Genomic DNA, 21,569 nt, shown 5'->3' with positions numbered 1-21,569 from the left:
TAGTGTGAAGCTGTGGCATCGCGTAGCGACTGGCAGTTGGGCAACTGGATCCCGTCCGGTCAAAAGAACCAAAGCCGAGGAGTTGGCGACGTCTTCTGCGAGAACTCCGGCCGCCAACGGCAGCCCGGCTTTAAAGCCCTTCCCGCAGAGGCCGGCCGGCCAACGGAGCGTGGCGGAAACCCTCCGAAAGTGCGACCGCGCGGCCGGAGTTCTCACTGGCGCTCTCCGAACGGCGCCGGCGGGCTTATGTTGTCGGAGGATGGTGTCGAATGTGCGGAAGATTTAGCGGGTAAAGTTGCCCCTTTCTCAGACAGACCCAAAGTTAAAATGAAAACGGGACGGCCAAAGAACGCTAAGAAGAGCGAGAGGACTTTCGAGAGGGCGGACGCGCAAAAGACTGAATCTGGGCCCGAGGTGGCCCGACGCGAGGCCAAGCGTCAGTCTCGTCCTATTCCCACCGACACTCCACCAGTTGTAATTGGCGGTAGCAAAGCCGACGAGGGAGCCAAAACCATTCCGAAAGCGCCGAGCCGACGCGAGATGTCGGGGGATGTCCTAAAATCGTTTAGGGACGTCCGCGCCGTGCTCGCTAGGTGCCTACTGGTAAAAATAGACCTCGGTCTGCTCTCAAGAATTCCTCAGGTGACACCTGAGCGCGCAGGGACCCGAAAGCACCCCAAAGCCAGCGACGCCGCCCTACCTCAAATTGTGAGCTCTACCAAACTCATTAGCTCATAAGCTAGCAGCTGCAGAGCTTTATGTGTAAAACTTCAGAATGAACTTTTGAACACGTGTATTGACATGTTTAAAAATGATGTGAAAATAGTTTTTCGCAACTAGTGAAAATGCCGTTAAACTTGTAATTGGCGACTTCCAGGTGAAGACGGATGACAAGGCTCTGCCCAGAAAGAAGCGGAAAGTGGAGAAAAAACCCATGACTTCATCTGATAAGGACTCTTCAGTTCAAGTGGAGTAGGTTCCGCGGAAGGCCAAATTTCCCATGCTTTTGTCCGTGTTGAAACCGTTCCGTTCTTTGACCTTGTCATCCTTCAGGAATGGCACCGCCCGATCAGAAGATCAGCAGCACGACAAGGCCAAGAAAAAACGGCTTGACTTGCAGAAAACCCCAAACAACACGGGTAAAGACCCAAAGGCGCGCAAAGGATCTCGTGCGGCGGAGCCCCGCAAGGATACGCTCAAGAGAAAGGGCTCCTCCGAGCACGAGAGCCGCCGTGCAAAGCGCGCGAACACAGAGAAGGTAACATCCTATCAGAGTAGCGGTGCTGAAACTGTCACTTTGGGGTTCCGTTCACCCAAAATTTGCCTTGTATTAATGAGATGACTTTTTTTTTTTTTTTTTAAAGGGAATATAGATATAGCGGAAAACACTCAGGTGATTTGAAGTTCGGCTCTGAGACCCCCAATTTGGCCAAACTCAAAATTGTCCTAGATGCATGTGTGATACATCATTGGAAAGCTTCAAATCTTAATTTTCTGGGGAAAGAAAAAAATTGAACAGTAGGGATTTTTTTTTTTTAAACAGCAAAACCTTATCTGGAGGTGAGAGCACCCAAGATTAGAATTACAGACGCCATGACTTTAATGAGATATTATCGCGTACTTGCCTTGTTTCGATCCAAAAACTCCATGTAGCATGTATCACCGAGTGTCAAGACACAGCTGTGAATGGCCACAGTTGGATTTTTTTTTTTTTTTTTAGATTTTATGGGTGAAACATGGTCCTATAACAAGGGTCGCGATGCAGAAATCGCAGACATCAAGGAGAGGTTGAGATTTTCTTTTTCATATATTATGAGGTAGATATCCGTGACATTTTTACAGACACCATTTTTTATCATTGTGACGTCATTTGTTTAAAAGTTTCAAATATGCGAGTGAATAATTTTTTGAAGTCTTTTTTTTTTTTTTTTTTTTTTACTAAATATTAGACGTCAATTCATGTTTGGAAGCTAAAAATGACAGACATTTCAAACAATAAATGCGATTACTTACCTTCTTTTTATGGCTAGGTTGAAACAAAAGCGCTTGCGCAACGTCTGTAAAGAGGGGTTTCCGGGGTAAAACGAACAAATTAAAAATAGTTCAGGGGCTTCATGTCCCATGAATCTGCTATGGCAGCCTATAGATACATACAGTGCCTTGCAAAAGTATTCGGCCCCCTTGAATCTTGCAACCTTTCGCCACATTTCAGGCTTCAAACATAAAGATATGAAATTTAATTTTTTTGTCAAGAATCAACAACAAGTGGGACACAATCGTGAAGTGGAACAACATTTATTGGATAATTTCAACTTTTTTAACAAATAAAAAACTGAAAAGTGGGGCGTGCAATATTATTCGGCCCCTTTACTTTCAGTGCAGCAAACTCACTCCAGAAGTTCAATGAGGATCTCTGAATGATCCAATGTTGTCCTAAATGACCGATGATGATAAATAAAATCCACCTGTGTGTAATCAAGTCTCCGTATAAATGCACCTGCTCTGTGATAGTCTCAGGGTTCTGTTTAAAGTGCAGAGAGCATTATGAAAACCAAGGAACACACCAGGCAGGTCCGAGATACTGTTGTGGAGAAGTTTAAAGCCGGATTTGGATACAAAAAGATTTCCCAAGCTTTAAACATCTCAAGGAGCACTGTGCAAGCCATCTTATTGAAATGGAAGGAGCATCAGACCACTGCAAATCTACCAAGACCCGGCCGTCCTTCCAAACTTTCTTCTCAAACAAGGAGAAAACTCATCAGAGATGCAGCCAAGAGGCCCATGATCACTCTGGATGAACTGCAGAGATCTACAGCTGAGGTGGGAGAGTCTGTCCATAGGACAACAATCAGTCGTACACTGCACAAATCTGGCCTTTATGGAAGAGTGGCAAGAAGAAAGCCATTTCTCAAAGATATCCATAAAAAGTCTGGTTTAAAGTTTGCCACAAGCCACCTGGGAGACACACCAAACATGTGGAAGAAGGTGCTCTGGTCAGATGAAACCAAAATTGAACTTTTTGGCCACAATGCAAAACGATATGTTTGGCGTAAAAGCAACACAGCTCATCACCCTGAACACACCATCCCCACTGTCAAACATGGTGGTGGCAGCATCATGGTTTGGGCCTGCTTTTCTTCAGCAGGGACAGGGAAGATGGTTAAAATTGACGGGAAGATGGATGCAGCCAAATACAGGAACATTTTGGAAGAAAACCTGTTGGTATCTGCACAAGACCTGAGACTGGGACGGAGATTTATCTTCCAACAGGACAATGATTCAAAACATAAAGCCAAATCTACAATGGAATGGTTCAAAAATAAACGTATCCAGGTGTTAGAATGGCCAAGTCAAAGTCCAGACCTGAATCCAATGGAGAATCTGTGGAAAGAGCTGAAGACTGCTGTTCACAAACACTCTCCATCCAACCTCACTGAGCTCGAGCTGTTTTGCAAGGAAGAATGGGCAAGAATGTCAGTCTCTCGATGTGCAAAACTGATAGAAACATACCCCAAGCGACTTGCAGCTGTAACTGGAGCAAAAGGTGGCGCTACAAAGTATTAACGCAAGGGGGCCGAATAATATTGCACGCCCCACTTTTCAGTTTTTTATTTGTTAAAAAAGTTTCAATTATCCAATAAATTTTGTTCCACTTCACGATTGTGTTCCACTTGTTGTTGATTCTTGACAAAAAATTGCAATTTTATATCTTTATGTTTGAAGCCTGAAATGTGGCGAAAGGTTGCAAGGTTCAAGGGGGCCGAATACTTTTGCAAGGCACTGTATATTGTTCGATCAAACACAACAGTTGTTTTGGCTTAAAATCCAGCAGTTTCTTTTAAAGAGGAGTGCAAGAGCAGAAACGGCTTTTTCAGTCTTGTCTGTGTTTTCTGCCATATACAAGTGCACCGATCGAACATTGATCCAGTTACTCTTCCCTACTACAGCTTTTTGTGCCAATTATAAGTGAGCACATACCGTAGTAGATTTGACATCACTGTATTTTATAGAATGTCATTTTTGGAACATAACTTACTATAAGCCTCAGCCACCAAGTTTTACAAGACCGGATGGAGGGCTCCAGCACTCACTAACTCACCCTGTTGTTGTTCTTTTTGGTGAGGATACCAAATAAAATTGTTACTCGTCCGTTGTTCGTGTGCAGATCAGATTGAAATTTGGAAGGTATTTTCTGGGTATGTATACGCACTCAGAGCCAGATTTGTAATAAAAATTTTTTTTTTAAAAACCTTCCGCCCTCAGGGCTGATTCATTCATAAACTGCTGACTTATTGTTGCCAGTAGGTTCCGAGGTTGCCAGTACTTGCGCACTTTGAGTGTGTTTATCGTGCGTCTGGGCAAATGAGACTTTTAGGGGGAGAGCCGGCCTTCATTTTGAATCTTCATTTTGGGATGTCGGCAGTTGCCGTCTGTCCGGCCCTCTAGGGAAATCAAGACCTCCAGAGCCTTGCTCAAATCTGAAGAGCGGTAAGATGAGCGTAAATACAAAATGTCTTTTTGTCACTGTCGGTGCAGTTTAGTAATCCGGTGACTTCCTACCTACAGGCGGTATCCAGTGAAGCACTACATCAAAGAGGCCAAACGACTGAAACACAAAGCAGATGCAGAGGTTTGACTCGAAACAGTATCAATGCTAGTAGAATTGTAAACAGCCATACCGCTTCTTCCAGAGGCTGCATTTATTTTGGCTTCATTTATGAAAGGGGAAAAAGTGAATAAGTTTGGCATTGTTTTTGCAAATGATACCTTCATCTATGGCTCTGCAGAAGAAAGTGCTTTATATGGGGTTAAAAAGAGGTCGAATCCGGACAGGACACCCTTGGCTTTTTGGGTTAGATTTCGGAATGAAAAATGGAATGACATCGCAATGTGGATTGTCATGAGGTCCAATGTCATTTTTGAAAAGGATTTGTGAAGAAGAGCCCGACGGCAGCACATTATTTCATAATTGTCATAGTTAGAAGAGGAATTTTGAGGCGATTTAGCTGACTTGAATGAACGAGCGAGTGAGCGCACAGCTTTATCTAGCGCCGTGGATCTATATCCGGCCGAAGTCACTGAACTGACCTACCGACATCACCGGAGTGGATGAGCGCAAGCTAATGTATGCCTTTTGTTTTAGTCTGATAAACGCAGCAAAGCCTTCAACTACCTGGACGCCGTGATGTTTTTTGTGGAAAGCGGCATCGTCATGGAGAAGGACCCGCAGATTTCCACGTCTTCCTACACCATGTTTGCCGAAACGGTGGAGCTCCTCAAGTGAGAGTTCCATTCGCTTCACTTTGCAATGTAGTCCATCCCTGTTAAGTTTATTCACTGCCATAGATTTGAACTGGAAGGGCCGCCACTGCTAGTTACTAGACTGAATGATCATATGGCGGGAGTTGACTGTATTTTTTTGATCCAAGGTAAAACTGGCGCTCTTTACAGGTTTGTGCTGAAGCTTGTAAACTCCACAGACATGACCGCTCCGCCCCAACAGAAGGACTTTGTAGCATTATGGTAACCGTCTCCCACCAAAGAGCCTGGTTTCCACCGAGCAGCACCATTGTTACACCGACTAGGTACTATTTCTAGCCGTATCGCTCGGACGGCCGCGTCCCAAAATACATACGCTAACCATCGTTTACAGTTTCTCACCTCGGCCGAACGCTGCCGAGAAGCAAATAACCACTACGTTGCTCGGTGAAAACTTTGCTTTAAGGAATGCACGTTCAATCGGCTTTTGGGAGTTTTTGTCCTGATAATGGTTGTACAATGGCAGCCTGAAGTGCCTGTCTCTCCTGCAAATGGCCATGTTTCGCCACAAGCGCAACACTGCCTTGAAATACTCCAAGACTCTGAGCGAGCACTTCGACGTCAGTATTTGCCATCTCGCTGTGATTCGGGTAACCGTTGGTCAGCCTAAAAACGTGTTCCAATTCTCTTGCAGAATCCCGCACTTGAGTCTTCTGTCCATAATATTAAGTAAGGCGGCATCACGTCACACACCGTCGCACGCGACCTTCTTTTCACGGCTTTTTCGTTAGAGGGCCGCACACACCGTCCCTTATCCCCGGCGTCCCGTCCCCGGCCTGCGGCGGCAACGGCGGCGCCGTGACCGTTCCTGTCGCCGTGGAGCAGATGACCGTCTCCTATGTCAACATCACGACATTATTCTTGAATGCTCAAGAAATGTGGGAACAGGCAGAGCAGATGGCAAGAAAAGGCAGCGGTAAGATGGTCTAAAATGTTTTTGTTCTTCCATGCATATTTGCCTTGTTCCCTTCCAGTCAAAATTGGCTATATTTTGATGTATTTAGTGATTTGAGCGAATCCCGTTGTGGAAAAATGAAATGACCTTAATTCTGACGAAGGAACAGATTACTTAAGAAGAATGATTTTCCGTGCCACAATGACAAAACTGGATGATAGGCAATTGCATAGTCAAACATTGCCAAGAATACGGTTCTCAATTATTTGATGTTGCGAAAGCAATCTCACGGCTTTGTTTTTTGTTTGATTTTTTTGGGAAGGTCTTGTGGCAGAGCTGGATGCTGCAGTGGGCCCTTTGAGCCTGACTTGTAGCGTGAGCTCCATGGTGCGTTACACTCAACAGGGCATGGCGTGGCTACGACTGGACAACAACGAGGCTTGACGTCCGTCCGTCCGTCCTCTCGGGTTCCGCGAAGCCCGAGATCTGACCCACTTATGTGGTTAATGCACTGAATATGAACTCTAGAAAAAGTGGCTTCCATCTGTTCTCCACATTACTGTTGGAAAAAAAATTGCACTGAATAGAAAAGCTGGGCGGAATGTCCCGACATCAGGCCAAGGCATACAATTGCTTTTTTAAATGGGGACGTATATGAACATTTGTTTTTACTGGTACTTTTCACCTGTTCCCCCATCAGTTGTTCAGAGCTTTTTGTGGAAAGCTATAAAGCTATGCATGATAGAAAAGATACCATCTCTCGGAATCCATCGGCAGTCCTAAACTGCGAACAATATTTGATAGCCCCATCCATCCCATGCTGCGCTGGTAGAAGCTTGACAGAGGCTGCAGGTGGCATGACACCTCTGATACAGTGTGTGTGTGTGTGTGTGAAGTCTGCCCATATTTGGGTCAGTTTGAGCTCTTCAAACCATGCCACAAATTGCAAAAATGAAACCATACGCACCCAGAAAATATGTTCATAATTACAGGAAGGTGCAAAAGAATCACTTTTGTCCTGCACAGAATTTAGGCCTGTTCAAGAGAAGCTTAGTTCCGCCTTCACTTGAACAAAGTTTTATTGACATCAATAACGGAACACTACTTACTCTTTGACATCATCTCGGGGCATTTCAGAAAGAGCACAAAAACAGTGAGAAGATTTTCATTGAATCCGCCAACAGAAAAGGTTCATTGCCGCTCACTCAGAAGAAACTCTAGTTGAGTTCATGGCATCATTGGAAAGAAAACGCCCAAGGTAAAGTAAGTGCCTTTATTCTCTCAGCTTTTTCCCTGGACACAAGGACAATTTTCCTTGGACGGTTGCCAAATATGTTTGTGAGCACACTTTAAATTTTTTTTTTTTTTTTTTTTAAGATGCACTTTCCCTTTCATTTTGTATAAGGACACTTCCGTAGCAGATTTGAGTTTCTTTATGTACACTTGCCTTAAAATGCGGCAAGTTGAAAAATTGGCCAGATTAAATGACAAGTCCCCTTTTCGCTCTCACGTTTGGGTTGACGTGGGAGCACTACAAAGAAGTACGTATGTGTCGCACAGCACCGAGTGCTGACTAACAAAGAGTTTGAACGACAAAAGCGAGAAACGCCACTTTGTTTCCGTCACTATTCAGTTGGTGTGTGATCTTTAAAAAAATGAGATGAAATGTCCTCAATATAGCCTAAAGGGGAGTTATGTTACCTACTATCCATCAGTTTAGTTTGTTGTCCAAGCTGCAATTGGGATTTTTCCTCGCTGGTCTGATGATCATTTCGATGCTGAAGATGTATGTTGGCATGTTTGTTCATTTTGAGGAATGAGTCAAGATTTTCTGTTGCAGTGTTCAGAGAAAAATAAACACTGGGAATGTTTAACTCTTATTTATTTTTGCACAACACAAATCAAAATGGTTCCATACAATACACAACAGTGGTACCTTGATTTCATGAGTTGTTTTATGTCTGTTTACGCTGTGAAACTTTGAATGTGCTGCCATCTAACATATCTGATGTTGGCGCGCATCTTAAATTTGGTTCTTAACACAACTTCAGAAGGTGGTCCACTTGTCAGTCGAGCTACCACTGTATTTCTATATGACGGTGCAGAGTCATTCTAGAAAGTAGGAAATGGCTATCGCAGCATTACGTATCCAATTTGGCTCCAAAGTTTGGGTTGATGAATGCAGGCTGGGACACAAGATTGAACTGTTAACATTTTTTCATCAACCAAACCTCTCCAATGATCTAAAAGAGATAACTCACCACATCAATGTTACCGTTCCTGCGTGTAAAGAAGTTGAGCCTCAAGTTACTCAACCGGTAGTCTCGAACGCCGAACAGGTAGAAAAGCAGTCCGGCAATCAGGCTGACGACGACCGCGGTGACGGCGCCCGCAATCACGCCTCCGTCTGGGAAATTTTAATCATTGTGAAACGTCCATATGATTCTACTTAATCCGTCAATTCAGTTTTTGACAGCCCCCCCCCCCCCCCTTTTTTTTTTTTTTTTTTTAACTCACTGTTGACCTTCAGCCCATCAGTGGGGGAAACTGGGTTTCCGCCATCATCTGTTGAGTAGTCTGATTAAAAAGAAAGACCAGTTTGTCTCTGAACAGGAAGAACTTAAGGTTCTCTCGAGCTTTGGGAATGCTCACATTGTCTGTGCCGACACACAAAGCCTCTCTTCTGCAGGCAGTCGTTGTCATTCCAGCGTCCCTCCGGGTACATCTCAACGCAGTTCTCCTCGGCCGCTTGGCCTGGGTGAAAAGCTGCGTTGGGCTCACCGGTAGCCCAGTTGAGGAAGCCCAGAGATGTCTCATCTGTCCAGCTCCAACCAACTAGGAGAACACTGACAATAACAAAAAAAGGATTCTGAGTGATTTTGAACTGGTAGGTGAGGATCCAAAAGAGGGTCGCGGAAGGACTGTTAAAATTTCCTAAGGGTCCCCGGTTGAGGACGCCAACTTCCTGATACTATCTAAGGATACGGCGGTTATTCCAAGATATTTTGTGCACATGCATTTGTCATTTTGATCGTCAGTTTTTGAATAAGGTGCTTTGAAAGGCACCTTAAGATGCAAGTATCGTATGATTAGCCTACTTACAGTGGGGAGAACAAGTATTTGATACACTGCCCACAGTGTATCAAATACTTGTTCTCCCCACTGTATGTTAAAAAAAAAAAATCTTTGAGTAAGTATCTGTACACCCAATTGGGTAAACGGTAAGTGTACTTTTGCCACTTCTGAAAATAAGTTCACGTTTGAGCTAGTCGAGAACCAAACGGTAGCTCTGTTAACTCACAGTTGCGGTCTTTGGTGAGGCCAATCCAGAGATGATGATATTTGCTGTGGTTGAAACGATTGATGAACTCTATCTCAGCTCTGCTGCGGAAGGACGCTAGCTCAGCCTTTGCTTCTTGGCAGAAATGTCGGGAGTCTGGCCAGGAAAAGCCCTTCTGCTCGTTGTACACCAAATAACAATAGCGACCGTACGGAATCCAGAAAGGGAAGCATTTTCCATCACCGGGGGCAGGAGTTGCCGGCGGTTTCTCTGGGGAAAAATACTCATCTTTCAGTGAGACTCCGGATATGTAGGGGAGAAAAAAAAAAGTGTCGATACCGAAGGAGATCTTGCAAATGTAAGGTTTGGTATGGTTGCACTCTGTGTCATTCCAAGTGCCGTGAAACCGGTGAGCCACGCATGCTAACGCAGCCTTCGTCCTTCAGGTTATCGGGTTCTCCGGGGCCCCACTGAGTGAAGAATACTGGCCAGCCATCTGACCAGGCGAAGGAGCCGTCATCCTGCAGAACAAGGACTCGTGAGGCCGGCGGTGTACGAATACATTTGGTCGTTGAAACGTGTGGTATTTGTAGTTAACTACGAGTTACCCGACACCTTAATCCATAGTCCGATCCAGACTTCCGCTCCTCTCTGTAGGACCGCCCCAGCGACAAAGGCCTGGTCGTAGCTCGTGTCGATGCTAACCAGGTTGCCACTCTGTTGCTCGCAAGCCCTCTGAGCTTCATCCCATGTCGCCGGCTCCGCCACTAGCTTGTAGCAGTTGAGGTACCAGGATACGTAGCCGGCCGGACAGGGGTTGCTTGTCGGCGGAGGTGGAGGGATATCGCTTGCTGAGGTGGAATCCGGAAAACAGTTGAATTCTCCTTACTGTCCGGCAAAATCCATTCAAACGGACAGTCGCGCTTAAGGAGCCTGTCCTGAAATTGCCACTGACATTTCTTCCTGAAGCAAACGAAACCGTGCTCCTTATGACCAGCGTCATCATTCCACTTGCCGCTCACGAGTACACTGTGAGTCATGGCTACGCAATGTTCCTGGTGTCAAAGAAACAAGATTTTGTGAGTACATTAGCGATGACAAATTCACAACGGTGGACCCTCACTGTTCCTCCCGCATTGTTGGGCTCTTTGCCATTCCAGTTGGTGTAAAGAACTGGGCTGACACCATCGCTCCAGGCATACTGATTCTCCGTCACAATATCGGACAAGCCGATCCACGTCGGAAGCTCCGCGTCTTTCAGATAACTGGACACAAAGTCTGCCAACAGTCGGGAAAACATTTGAGCACCGTGCCACCATACTGTAAAATTTTTACATGCAATGTTCCCCTGCTGACCGTTTTCATACTGGTTGTCGATAACGGCTAGCTCGCCTCCGTGGCCTTTGCACCAACTCCTGGCGTAAGTCCAATTAGATTTCATCTCATTTTTCTTTCCCTTGAATAAGAAACATTTATCTTTGAAGTGCATCCATCCTAAGTAGAGGAGGGAAGATCAAAGAATATTTCACCTTATTGGGAAAAGCCCAACCGAAACAAGCAGACAAATGTAATGTACAGAAGTGAAGCAGAGTGCATTACCAGCTGGGCAGTTGCCTTCCCAGGGCTGCGTGGGCGGTGGAGGAGTTTGGTCAGTTCCGGGGTGCTTTTTACAGACGTAGCCAGCTGTGGCCAGACCACAGTTCACATCGTTCCATCCACCTTGAGCACGCAGGCAACGCAGAAACATACGTGCTATGTAGAACACATCTGCAACTCTAGCTTCCATACCTTGATGTCTGTTCATCTGAACACACTGTTCCTCTCCGTTGGCATTGTTGGGCTCGCCCGGACTCCAGTGAGTGTACGTGACTGGGGAAAGGTCCTGCCATCTGCGTCAATAAATGTTGAAGAAAGTCAAACTGTTGGACCCATTAAATAACACGATTTAAGTCGACGTGGCGAGAAGACACACGCGTATTGTCCATTTGTGATCCCAAACATCCTCAGTCCGATCCAAGCAGCAAAAACCTGACCTGTTCCCACCTGAAGAAGGGTCACAACATACAGAAGATCATCCGTTCCACCGTTAAGACAAAAATGTACAATAAAGGGAAGAGTCCTACCGTGGTGTTGACGTAAGCCTGTTCGTCCTTGTCGAGGATTGAGACCGGCTTGGCCTTTTCGGCCCAACAGCGGCGCATAGCTGTGTGGAAGTCAACGATGTCCGTGTCATTGTAGTAGTAGCACACGTTGTTGCTCTTTCTCCAACCTGGGTTGCTGCCACAGTCAGGAGCTGCGCAGGAAAACGTAGAGGAAGCTACGTGTCTGACCAAGAATAAAGTGACCGAAAGCCAGGTCGAACCACAGCGGGCTTTGTTTACCCGGTACTGGCGGCGGGGGCACCGGAGGCAGGACGGGGTTTTGTCCTTTGGCAATCATACATATCCAGTCCTGGTGGGCGTCGCAGTTGAGATCGTTCCACCAGGAGTAAGTTCCATTGGTGCCGCTAACCATCTCCACGCAATTCTCACGGCCCTCGTGGTTGTTTGGCTCGCCGGGACCCCAGTCAGTGTGTGAGAGTGCTGAGCCGTCACTCCAGGAATAGCCTACCGGTGAGAAGCGTGACCACGAAGTCTGCCTATGGCTCATTGTGTTCTGGGCCTACCACCTTGTACATACTGTACCTCCTTCTGTGGGGTTGTTCCTGAGGCCAATCCACTTGCTGTTTCCTTTGCTGTGTTCAGACAGAAAATCCTCCTCATCCTGACTGTGAATGCTGACCAAATTGGCACCTCTTGCCACACAGTCTTCGTGTGCAGCCCCCCAGCTCTTCTTCCGGGACCACTCCAAATTATGGAAGAGCTGCAAGACATCCACTATCAACCAACCGCCCAAGCAGAAGGCCGATGATCGGTGTGCACCCGATGATTATTTATTTAACATTTTGTGTAGATATCGCAGCCATACCCTGTAACAGTTCCTGAAATGGGGCCTAGAAGTCCAACCGTCAGCGCACCCTTGTGCAGGAGGCGGGGTCGGGGCCTCGTTGGGAGGAGTTATGTCCGGCCGGGGTTTCTCGCAGATAAAGGCAAACTTCTCTGAGCATTGTTTGTCATCCCAGAAGCCGCCAACCTGACCCGTCGTCATGGCCACGCAAGTGCCAACCCCGTTATCTAGTGACATTTTGCCGTGTTCAGTGTAACAACTAAGGGTATGTTACTTTGTAAATGCTTTTTAGGTAGGTCACTTCTGTACCTGGCTGGTTTCTGTTCCAATGAGTGAAGGTGAGCAGATAGCCATTGTCCCACATATACTGCACTCCTCCGCCGGAACCGCCTTTAGCGTGCAGACCTATCCACCAAAAACCATTTTTTTCCCGACAGCACCACCGTGAAATGTGCTTGCTGGAATCTGCAATGAAACACTGTTTGAAGAAAGTCCGTCTATACACAGTAATTGAGGTCGTGTGGACATATGTTATTGCGATCACCAGACAATATAGTTTGACTCATTGATCAATTATTTGATTGCACCCTTCCACTTATTCAAGGTCGTGTTGCAGGGTGTAAGGCAAAGAAGCACAGACTTCCTTCTCCCTGGCTATTAGCACTTCATCCGATTTGAGGAGAATCCCGAGGCGTTCCCGGGACAACTGAGAGACGTAGGCTCGCCATTGAGCCCTGGGTTGATCTTGGGACCTCCTCCTGGCGGAACATTCCCAGTACCTGTTTGTACGTATTTATTTCTATATTTGAAAGTAGTAAGGATACTTGCTTTTTGAGGTACCTGAATAGTGAGGCCACGTTCCGCGATTTGTCAATAGAAAATTGAAAGTAAGAAGAAAAGAAATAAGAAGCTGGTATGTTTGTTGCTGTGCCACTTACATGTCTCCAATGTGCAGCAAAAAGCCATCTCGCTCCTTACAAAAAGCCTTGGCGTCTGACCAGCTTCGGAGCCCCTCCTCCATCCAGTAGCAACCGTAGCCGTAGGCCTCCCAGCCCTGACGCGTGACATCCAAGTGTTGGCACAACTTTCTTACAGTGTAATTGTCAGTGAAAAAGAGGAGAGGATACAGTATGCGCCTGCGCTACCTGTGGGCATCCGTACACGGTGGGCTTCATTGACGGAAGCTCATAATGTGCTTTGGGCATTTTACACATGAAGCTATTGAGTTCTGTGCAGGACACGTCGTTCCATCTGCCAGTCTAAAACAAAATCCTTTCCCATTATTTCAAGAGAATTTTCAGGAGTTCCTAATATTGGGGCTGGCGAGCTCATCTTTTATTTGTCATTTGGGAATGCACCTGGTGTATCATCTCTACACAATCCTCACTGAAACCTTCGTGGTTGTTTGGTTCCCCCGGAGCCCAGTATGTGAAGGTCACCATATGGTTATCTGACCATATAAACATGCCAGGAACTACAAGGTCATTCATTCCTGTCCACATGTCACTAGTGGCTGCAGAGAGTGGGCGGAATTTTGAATTGGTATATTCCATTTTTTTAGTAGTTCTGACTGTTACGATGAGAGTTTTTGCTGCGCACCAAGATAGAGGTAACTTTCTAGCCAGCTCTGCTCCGTCAAGGAGCGGATGGACACGAGTTTGGCACCGAGACTCCTACAAGCGTCTTGATCATCGGCCCATGTCTTTTTGTCTTCGAAAGGTTTGTAGCAGAACTCCCCGAACTGGTACCGATCGGGTGCCGAACATCTCAGCTCTGAAGATGAGATCCCACGTGAGTGGAGAAATTCCTAAACGGTTGCTGTAGTAGCATCAAAATAACTCGCTCTACATTCTGAAGCAGTACACTTACCGCCATCGGCAAAAGCGTAAGACACAGCGTAGTCACCGTCGTATCTGCAGATATTCTAGTGAAATTAGCTCGGTGTTTCAAATAGACTTTGCGGTCATAAGTCACTGTCTTGAAATAATCCCATTTCTAGTGGAGCCGGCATAGAAGCTCTGTCCCGCAGCTTTGAGTAAAGTACAATCTCCTCCGACTTCACTCAGGATGACACCAGCGTGGATAGCTGCTGCACAGATGGTCGAGTCCTGTCCCAAGAGAACCGGAAAGTCTCGGACGAAGTCGAGCTTAATTGGCCGACGAGGCGAGCGCGTACCGCTCGATAGAGAAATGTTCCGTAAACGGTGTAGCTGAATTTGGCGCAACCTGCCGGACAGTGGACCCTGGACAAAACACGGGTCATATATCAGACTGGAGGATGGGGGTGTTACCAAAGGACACATATCGAATTTGACTCGCGTCATTTGATCATTTTTGAAGTCGGCCTTGCTTGCGCAGGTGATTGCATCTGATTGCATACAGGGCGCATGTAGTTAAAGCGTGTCTTTATTCTCACAGCATCCACAGTGACGGAGTGTCTCGCTTACAGTCAGGCGAGCATCCTAAGACGTCAAAGCGAAGGCCCACTTGACCACTATACTCCAGTGGCAGGATGCGAATGTACTGAGCAGACACAGGCGTGCCTAGCAGTTGAGTCTGAGGGGTGTTTCTGTCAGTTGATCCAGTCAGAAACTGGATGGGGAAAAATTGTGCATTTCATAAATGTTGGCTGGAGGTCGGCTTAATTGATTGATTCCCCACTTACCTGCCCGTCTGCCGTGTAGTCAGTCCAGGCCCTCCCATCAATACTATGCTGCATCTTAAATTTGGTGACCCAGTGGTCACTGTTTGGACAGCCCTGGACCGCAATTCCTGTCACCTTCCTTTGCTGACCAAGGTTTACTTGAATCCAGCTGCCGGCGGCTGAAAGACGGTGGAATTAGAAAGGAGCTTGGCCAAGGCACAAAAAGCTCACCACTCGAAAACCTGATAGTTGTCAATTTTTTGCATACGATTTCCTAATGGCCGCCAGCAGGAGTTTCCGTTCAGACGAGCTCTGCTAGGAGTCGAGCTGCTCATGGAGGAGGATGCCGAAAGCTGAGCGTCCGTGATGTTCCCGTCCTCGACGCCCAGCCCGTGGAGACATACTGAGAATACAGTGAAAAGTTATTGGGTAAGGTTACCTCTGTCATTCCAAATTCATAAATGTTCAGCTTTCTTAGCAAATATAGGTGATGCGGAAAATGGATCGTTGCTCAAAGCACTTAACGTCTGACCAGCCACTCCTAGCAAGTGCACTAACCTGCACTCTTTATGAGTATTACTAAATCCCTTCTCATGGATTGTATGATAATTGGACGAAAGCATCTATAAAGCTAGGAATCCCACCTTTCTGTTCACAGCTGTAGACGATCTCCAGTTATTTGGAGACTGCGGGGCAGGGGTCCACCTCGGTGTGGGCATACACAAAGCAGAAGGGACGGTTATCGCATATTTTCCTGAAGTACGGGAGGACATCTTCCACCGTGCAGCTCTCTGCAAGTCATTCCCATGAAAATCAGTTTCAAAAAGGAAGTCCTTTGATAACAAATTTCTCGCCAAATCATTAAGACTTGTGCATTATTGAGTCTTACCGTCTGATCCTCCCATATGTGAACAGACATCACCGCTCTTTCGTCCATAGAAAGCTGACTGGATATTGAGTACGCTTTCTTGTGGACAGCGAAGGACTGCAGACGATTCCTGGCACGCAATCGCCGTCATGAATCCTGTGATAGCGTTATTTTGTCTTTTGTCATTTTCAGGCACGGCGAATGTTGATATAGCATCATCAGGTAGTGGGGGTTCCGGTGTACTTCCTACAAGAGACCCAAATATGTTATGTTTATATTCTGCGACAAAAATTGGAACGTTGCGTCTTACCTCGTCGCTTGCAAATGTACCCTCTTTTGTTCTCGCAGTTTTCATCATTCCAATAACGGTTGTTAATGATGACGGAAAGACAGTCTTCTCCAAAGTAGTCATCTGGGTTACCTCTAAGGAGACGATAACCTTTCAGTGTAACCTAAAGAATTCACCGAGTTTTTAGACGGACCTGCACTCCAGCGTATGTATCGAAATGGGGATCCGTCAATCCACTCCCAGCCGCCTTCGGTGATGGAGTCGTGGCCGCCCACCCACAGGGAGACGCCCGTCGGGCTTGCCTGGATCACACCTACGGAGGAAACTTATTTCACTGAATGCAGCTATTTTAAATACTGCTATGTTTGTTGGAGCCTATTCCATCTAAATTTGGGCGCATGGGTAGGTGCACTCTGGAATGGTCATGTGCTAGTAACTTTGGCAGTCTTAACTCATTTGCTCCCAAAAATGTATAAATACGTTCTATTTTTAAATGCTGCATTGTCCCAAAAACGTATTTATACGTCTTTTGCGGGTTTTTTTGTTTTTCTTTTACAAGAAGCATCTATAGCTTCTGATCTATCTGAGAAACAAAGAACAAAGCTCCAAACCCATGTTAAAGCAATAAAACTGGCCACTGGAGGGCAGTAGCGCATCTTGTAAGACCCGCAACCCGATTCAACAGCTATGAACTGCCGGGAAGCACGGTCAGAACGCTGGCGGCGGACGACCGAACAAAACAACCGAGAGGACGCCTGAGGTGACCACCAGCGCAGTGGGGCTCGCTGAGCAGACCCCGCACAGAGAACAATGAGGGAAAAGTTTACACGGCTGACGCGGCGACAACAGCGTCATCTCTCGGTAGTCATGTGTAAATAAATTGTTACTTTGCTATCAAAATCTCTATTTGTCTTGTTCTTTATGATATTTTGTAAAAGGAAAACATTATTCAGATGTTTGGGATGTACCGAGCTATTTTCTAATGCTGATTTCTAAAGAATGGAAAAAGCTATGAACTTACTTTTTTCCCTGCTGAAAGAAGAGAATCGAATCTTTCTTTTGGTGGCTTCCATGTTTATATAGCAATAGAACAGAATTTTTTGTGGGCCTTGCAAAATCAGTCAAAATCCAGTAAAACTGCCGGGAGCGAAGGGCCTTGCTCTGGCTGGGAGTGAATGAGTTAAAATCAGGGGTGAAAGTGGCTAGAACTTCTTGCCGGAACTCCCAGACGTGAAGGTCGCCACGGAGCCAGGAATTTTATTTATTTATTTTTTCTTTTATTTATTTGGGGTGGGGGGGGTAGGGGGGGTCAAACCTCTTAAACTACTGAAATGCAAAGAAAATTGTTTTAGCACAGTTATTTCTATGACACATACAAAAACTGATTTTCATTCAAAATTGTATTTTTTTTTTTCAATGATTTGCAAAAATAAAAGTTAACAAAGACAGCAATAACCCCAACCTCCATCTCCTAATTTGTATTTTCCCTCATTTCCTCACATACTAATGGCCAAATCTCCATTTTAACTACTTAAGAACATAGGATGTATATGATGCATCTTTTAATAATAATAAAGATATGTGACATACATTCAGGAAAAAAGGTACAAATGACTTATATTATGCAGAGTGAAATGGAATCTATTTTGAAAATCACGCAAACATTGACTTTTTTTTAATCATAAGAAAATGAATAAGTAGCCTAACATAAATGAACAAACATAAATCCAAAGTGTACATTGACAGCTAAGATGTTCTGAACCTCCCCATCAGAGCAAATAAAACTAAATATGATAAATAAGCCTCCTCAACTCTTTCGTTGCTCTTAAAGATCCATTTTATGTTGTATTGCCCTTTTTTTGTCGCATCAATTTAACCTTTTTTTTTTTGTGCGGTTTTAGAAAACATGCCCATTCGAACCAATCAGAGCAACCAAGCACTTTATTATGTTTGTTGTTAATACGTGTGTATGTAAATCTGATGTTGGTAGATTGTTTTCTTCTTGGAGATGAAATGCATGTGTGGCAGCTTAGCCTTTTTTTTTTTTTTTTTTTACATAGCGTTTTGACAGTTGCTGTCATATTTTCGGAATCAAAGCACCGTGTACCGGAACAGCATTCCGGCCCTGAATCTTACAGCGGAACTGCGTTCCTGACCGTTCTGGCCCACTTTCACCCCTGTTAAAATCAAGTGCTTATTTACACTCATGGTTCATGATAGGTATACATTCCAACATTGGAAGTCAAGTAACACGATACGCTGTTTACTTGTACTTAATCTAACATGCATGATTTTAAAATGTGAGAGGATCCCAGAGTAGCCAGCAAACATCCACTCAAGCTCTGGGACAACATTCCAATATGCAGAAGGCCAGAGTTTCGATTAAAAGGAAGAACTGCCAATTTTAAGGGTAAATAGTTTCATTGTTTTCATACTGGTTTATAAAACTATTCCTGCCAGGATTAGTGATAACATAGCTAAACATAGGATGTCGTCTCACAGGTCATTTATCCTAATATTGGGTTTCCCACTGCACATTACTAACATTGCTTGTGCACTCAATTTACGCTCTACACATGGTGTCCCCTTAATAAAGAGTTGTCGTACTGAGGTAGCGTCACTACTTACATGATTTACATATCAGTAGGTTTTTGTATCGCCATTCCCTCTGTTTGTTCTTTTGCTCCCTTGTCCGGCAGCATTCTCTTAATAAACCACCCAATTTAAGCAAAGTGGGTTACTCCAAAATTCCATGTGGCACATTAGAACTTTCATCATTTAGAGGATGGTCAGGTTTGGTTTACCATTCTCTGTGTCTAAGTAGCTGAACGGCACAGATTTTTTGAAGGTAGTTTCAAGTCAATAAATCGTTAGGAAATTGTGCCGTTACGTAAAACTCTGATATAGTTCACGAAATCATTGTACGGTTGTCGCACCGTGTACGAAGGCTTGTTCATAGGGGTCGGTGATGCTGGCCAAGTCTCCTCCCTGGTTGAGGCAGTCTGCTCGCGCCTCAGCCCAGGTCCTCGGGGACAGATAGTTGAACTGGTAGCAGAAGTCGTTGAAGGGGTCTGCCGCCCACGAGCCACATTTTTCACTCCAGCCTGCAATCAAAACACCTCTTCACAAACAGCTCTGACGTGTTCAGAGAGAGGAGCGTTCTGTCACGGCAGCGCGTGGCCTCGACCTGGGCCTGATGTCGGCGGCTGGGGTGGAGGCCCGTGACCCTTTGCTGTAGGGATACAATGGGTAAAGAATCAAAGACGCCTCGCACGCATCAAAAGACACGGGGAGAGAGAAGAGCTTTTTAATGACCTTTCTTGCAGATGAATTGGTTTGTGACTGCGCAGGTGTCATCATTAAGCTTTCCCGATTGGGAGTGCATCGGGCCTCGCAGGTACACACAGTCCTCTTTGTTCTCCCAGTTGTCCGGCTGGTTCGGAGCCCACGGGACGAGGTCCTATGCGTCGCATTTGGAATTTTGCATTTGACATTTGTTTGCCCAGAGATGGGCATGCCACTTCGTTTCCTTGTCTAATCAGTATATTTTATTTCTTGCCTCGTTTGCAAAAATAGACTCGGTGATTTCACAGTCTTTTCTCACTATGCAGCTGTTACCGTAATATTACCCAATAGGGTTATATTCCCATTAAAACTTTAAAAATATATATAGTTTAATAAAATGATGACCAGTTTTCTTATATTGATTAAAAGAAAAAAATGAATATTTGTACGTCTTAATATAGTACCTTTGCACTCTTAAACTAATGCACATAATGAAAATGTCGTCTCCCCCATGAAATCTTATTATTTTAGTACTGTTGTGGCCTAATTGTATCCGTTCTTTTTATTATCACACTAATATTTGATGAAAATATCAGGATTTATTGTTGTATTTGAAGTTATTTCCGACCTATGACATTACATCTTAGAGACTGGTCTCAAAAGCTTTACATATATCAAAGGACCTTTCTCACCCTGCCAATCAACTTTTTCAGCTGCTGCCCTCAGGGAAATCCAGTACATCAATGACACTAAAGGCGTTCTTATTTGGATTGGGAATTTCTTGTTGAACTTACTGTAGCTGTTCCATCAGTGTACACAAACTGGTTTTCAATCTTGATGTCATTGAGTCCCACCCACGCTTGTCCTGGCATGTGAGCTTGAGCAAGGAAAAGAATAGAAGCCAAACGTGAGATGTGGGATGCCATTAAGGGGAATAACCCAGTGAGTGACAGGACAGGACAGGACAGGACAGCCTTGGTGCTTACCATTGAAGAAGCTGAGTTCTTCCTGTGAATGAAAGCTGACAAGGTGACCTTGTTGTGTGACACAGTAAGTCTCTGCATCTTGCCATGTTTCTACCAGGTCCCCCTCAAAACGATAGCAAAAATCACCGTATAGCAAATATCCGGGTTCGCAGTGGGAAGCTATAAACCCGAAGAACTAGGGATTATTGATGGAAAACACTGACGATAATGAGAGCGTAGAAGAGCCCCAATGGATGACGTACTCGGCGCAGGAGTAGGTTTGGGGTTTTTTCCTCCTGTCATCTCACAAATGTAACCGAGTCAACCCTAACCTAAGTTACTTGGTAGATGGAAGCTTCAAAGAATACCGTCTGTTTTTAAGGGTGGCAAATCGTTCTATCGGTCTGTTGTGACTTGGATGATGAAGCTCATCTTTTTCAACTGACATGACAGCAAGACTGTGGAGTCCTTTCTGACCTAGCGCAGTGCACGAAAGGACCTTTCACATGAGCAGCTGCTTACAGGCACTGTTAGGGCAACTCCTGCAGGTCAATAAAGGTGGTGGAGTGACTATTATTAGTAGAGGTGTGCAAAATTTCCGATTCTTAGATTATTCGCGATTCGGCCGTGGAAGATTCGAGAACGATTCACAAACATCCAAATTCCGATTATTGAAATATGCCAAGTAAAGCGGAAGTGCACAACACTCAGCGCGCCGCGCGGTCTTCGGGACGGAACGGAGCGAGAGTAGCTAAACATCATGCTTCCCATTACCCGGCCCCTCGGGTAATGCCAATGCTCAACTCACGGCTCTAGCTCAACTCATGCAACGAGATTAAAAAAAACAACAACAACAACAACATACCTGACTGCTGCCGAAAAGCTGCTGCAAAGTACATTCATATGTTACCGTGGATATCATTTATACAGGACTAGATGCAATATAGATTTGGTAGTGTTAGCAGCACATCTACAAAAAGCTAGATGCGGACGTTATAAACGGCCGCCATCTTAAAGCAGTACACTTCCCTGCAAGGCTGTTGTAGCGAACCTTCCAAGCAAACCTAATTAACTTTTT

The 21,569-nt window shown here is 45.3% G+C and overlaps 2 protein-coding genes across 8 annotated transcripts in view; one reads left to right on the top strand and one right to left on the bottom strand.

Annotated features, from left to right (window-relative positions):
• The window catches only part of LOC130905135 (RNA 3'-terminal phosphate cyclase-like protein), a 41,317-nt gene extending 33,227 nt beyond the window's left edge, over window positions 1-8,090 (top strand). For 2 of the 7 annotated variants that reach the window (XM_057818208.1, XM_057818209.1), the window contains exons 9-19: window positions 4-708; window positions 878-972; window positions 1,054-1,258; window positions 4,424-4,488; window positions 4,567-4,630; window positions 5,144-5,280; window positions 5,452-5,523; window positions 5,786-5,879; window positions 5,954-5,988; window positions 6,051-6,235; window positions 6,537-8,090. In XM_057818208.1, the coding sequence (XP_057674191.1) occupies window positions 4-708; window positions 878-972; window positions 1,054-1,258; window positions 4,424-4,488; window positions 4,567-4,630; window positions 5,144-5,280; window positions 5,452-5,523; window positions 5,786-5,879; window positions 5,954-5,988; window positions 6,051-6,235; window positions 6,537-6,658 (1,779 nt within the window). In that variant the 3' untranslated portion in view covers window positions 6,659-8,090. Of the gene's footprint in view, window positions 1-3; window positions 709-877; window positions 973-1,053; window positions 1,259-1,364; window positions 2,216-4,423; window positions 4,489-4,566; window positions 4,631-5,143; window positions 5,281-5,451; window positions 5,524-5,785; window positions 5,880-5,953; window positions 5,989-6,050; window positions 6,236-6,536 lie in introns of those variants that run through there. The other 5 variants (XM_057818212.1, XR_009061044.1, XM_057818210.1 and 2 more) reach the window with 5 other exon arrangements.
• Window positions 8,091-8,156: 66 nt separating this feature from the next.
• Window positions 8,157-20,812, bottom strand: LOC130905353 (macrophage mannose receptor 1; the record flags this gene model as incomplete). The annotated part of the gene is given in 41 exon segments (XM_057818666.1): window positions 8,157-8,400; window positions 8,476-8,621; window positions 8,732-8,791; window positions 8,867-9,049; window positions 9,516-9,764; window positions 9,834-9,904; window positions 9,906-10,015; window positions 10,110-10,345; window positions 10,450-10,549; window positions 10,618-10,772; window positions 10,851-10,988; window positions 11,094-11,213; window positions 11,283-11,383; window positions 11,467-11,537; window positions 11,618-11,787; window positions 11,876-12,100; window positions 12,179-12,356; window positions 12,462-12,667; window positions 12,750-12,867; window positions 12,869-12,905; window positions 13,379-13,494; window positions 13,586-13,699; window positions 13,799-13,953; window positions 14,040-14,213; window positions 14,310-14,353; window positions 14,415-14,548; window positions 14,617-14,683; window positions 14,760-14,808; window positions 14,888-15,032; window positions 15,106-15,263; window positions 15,353-15,487; window positions 15,729-15,875; window positions 15,953-16,198; window positions 16,263-16,373; window positions 16,435-16,554; window positions 19,178-19,345; window positions 19,429-19,473; window positions 19,557-19,701; window positions 20,321-20,403; window positions 20,513-20,671; window positions 20,755-20,812. Coding segments are annotated over 41 exon segments (5,292 nt in total), but the record flags the coding sequence as incomplete, so codon positions are not given.
• Between the last annotated feature and the right edge of the window lie 757 nt (window positions 20,813-21,569).

The sequence above is a fragment of the Corythoichthys intestinalis genome, chromosome 17 (assembly GCF_030265065.1).
Source record: "Corythoichthys intestinalis isolate RoL2023-P3 chromosome 17, ASM3026506v1, whole genome shotgun sequence".
NCBI lineage: Eukaryota > Metazoa > Chordata > Actinopteri > Syngnathiformes > Syngnathidae > Corythoichthys > Corythoichthys intestinalis.
Note: the sequence above shows the minus strand (reverse complement) of the source record. Positions and strands in the feature narration are given on the sequence as shown.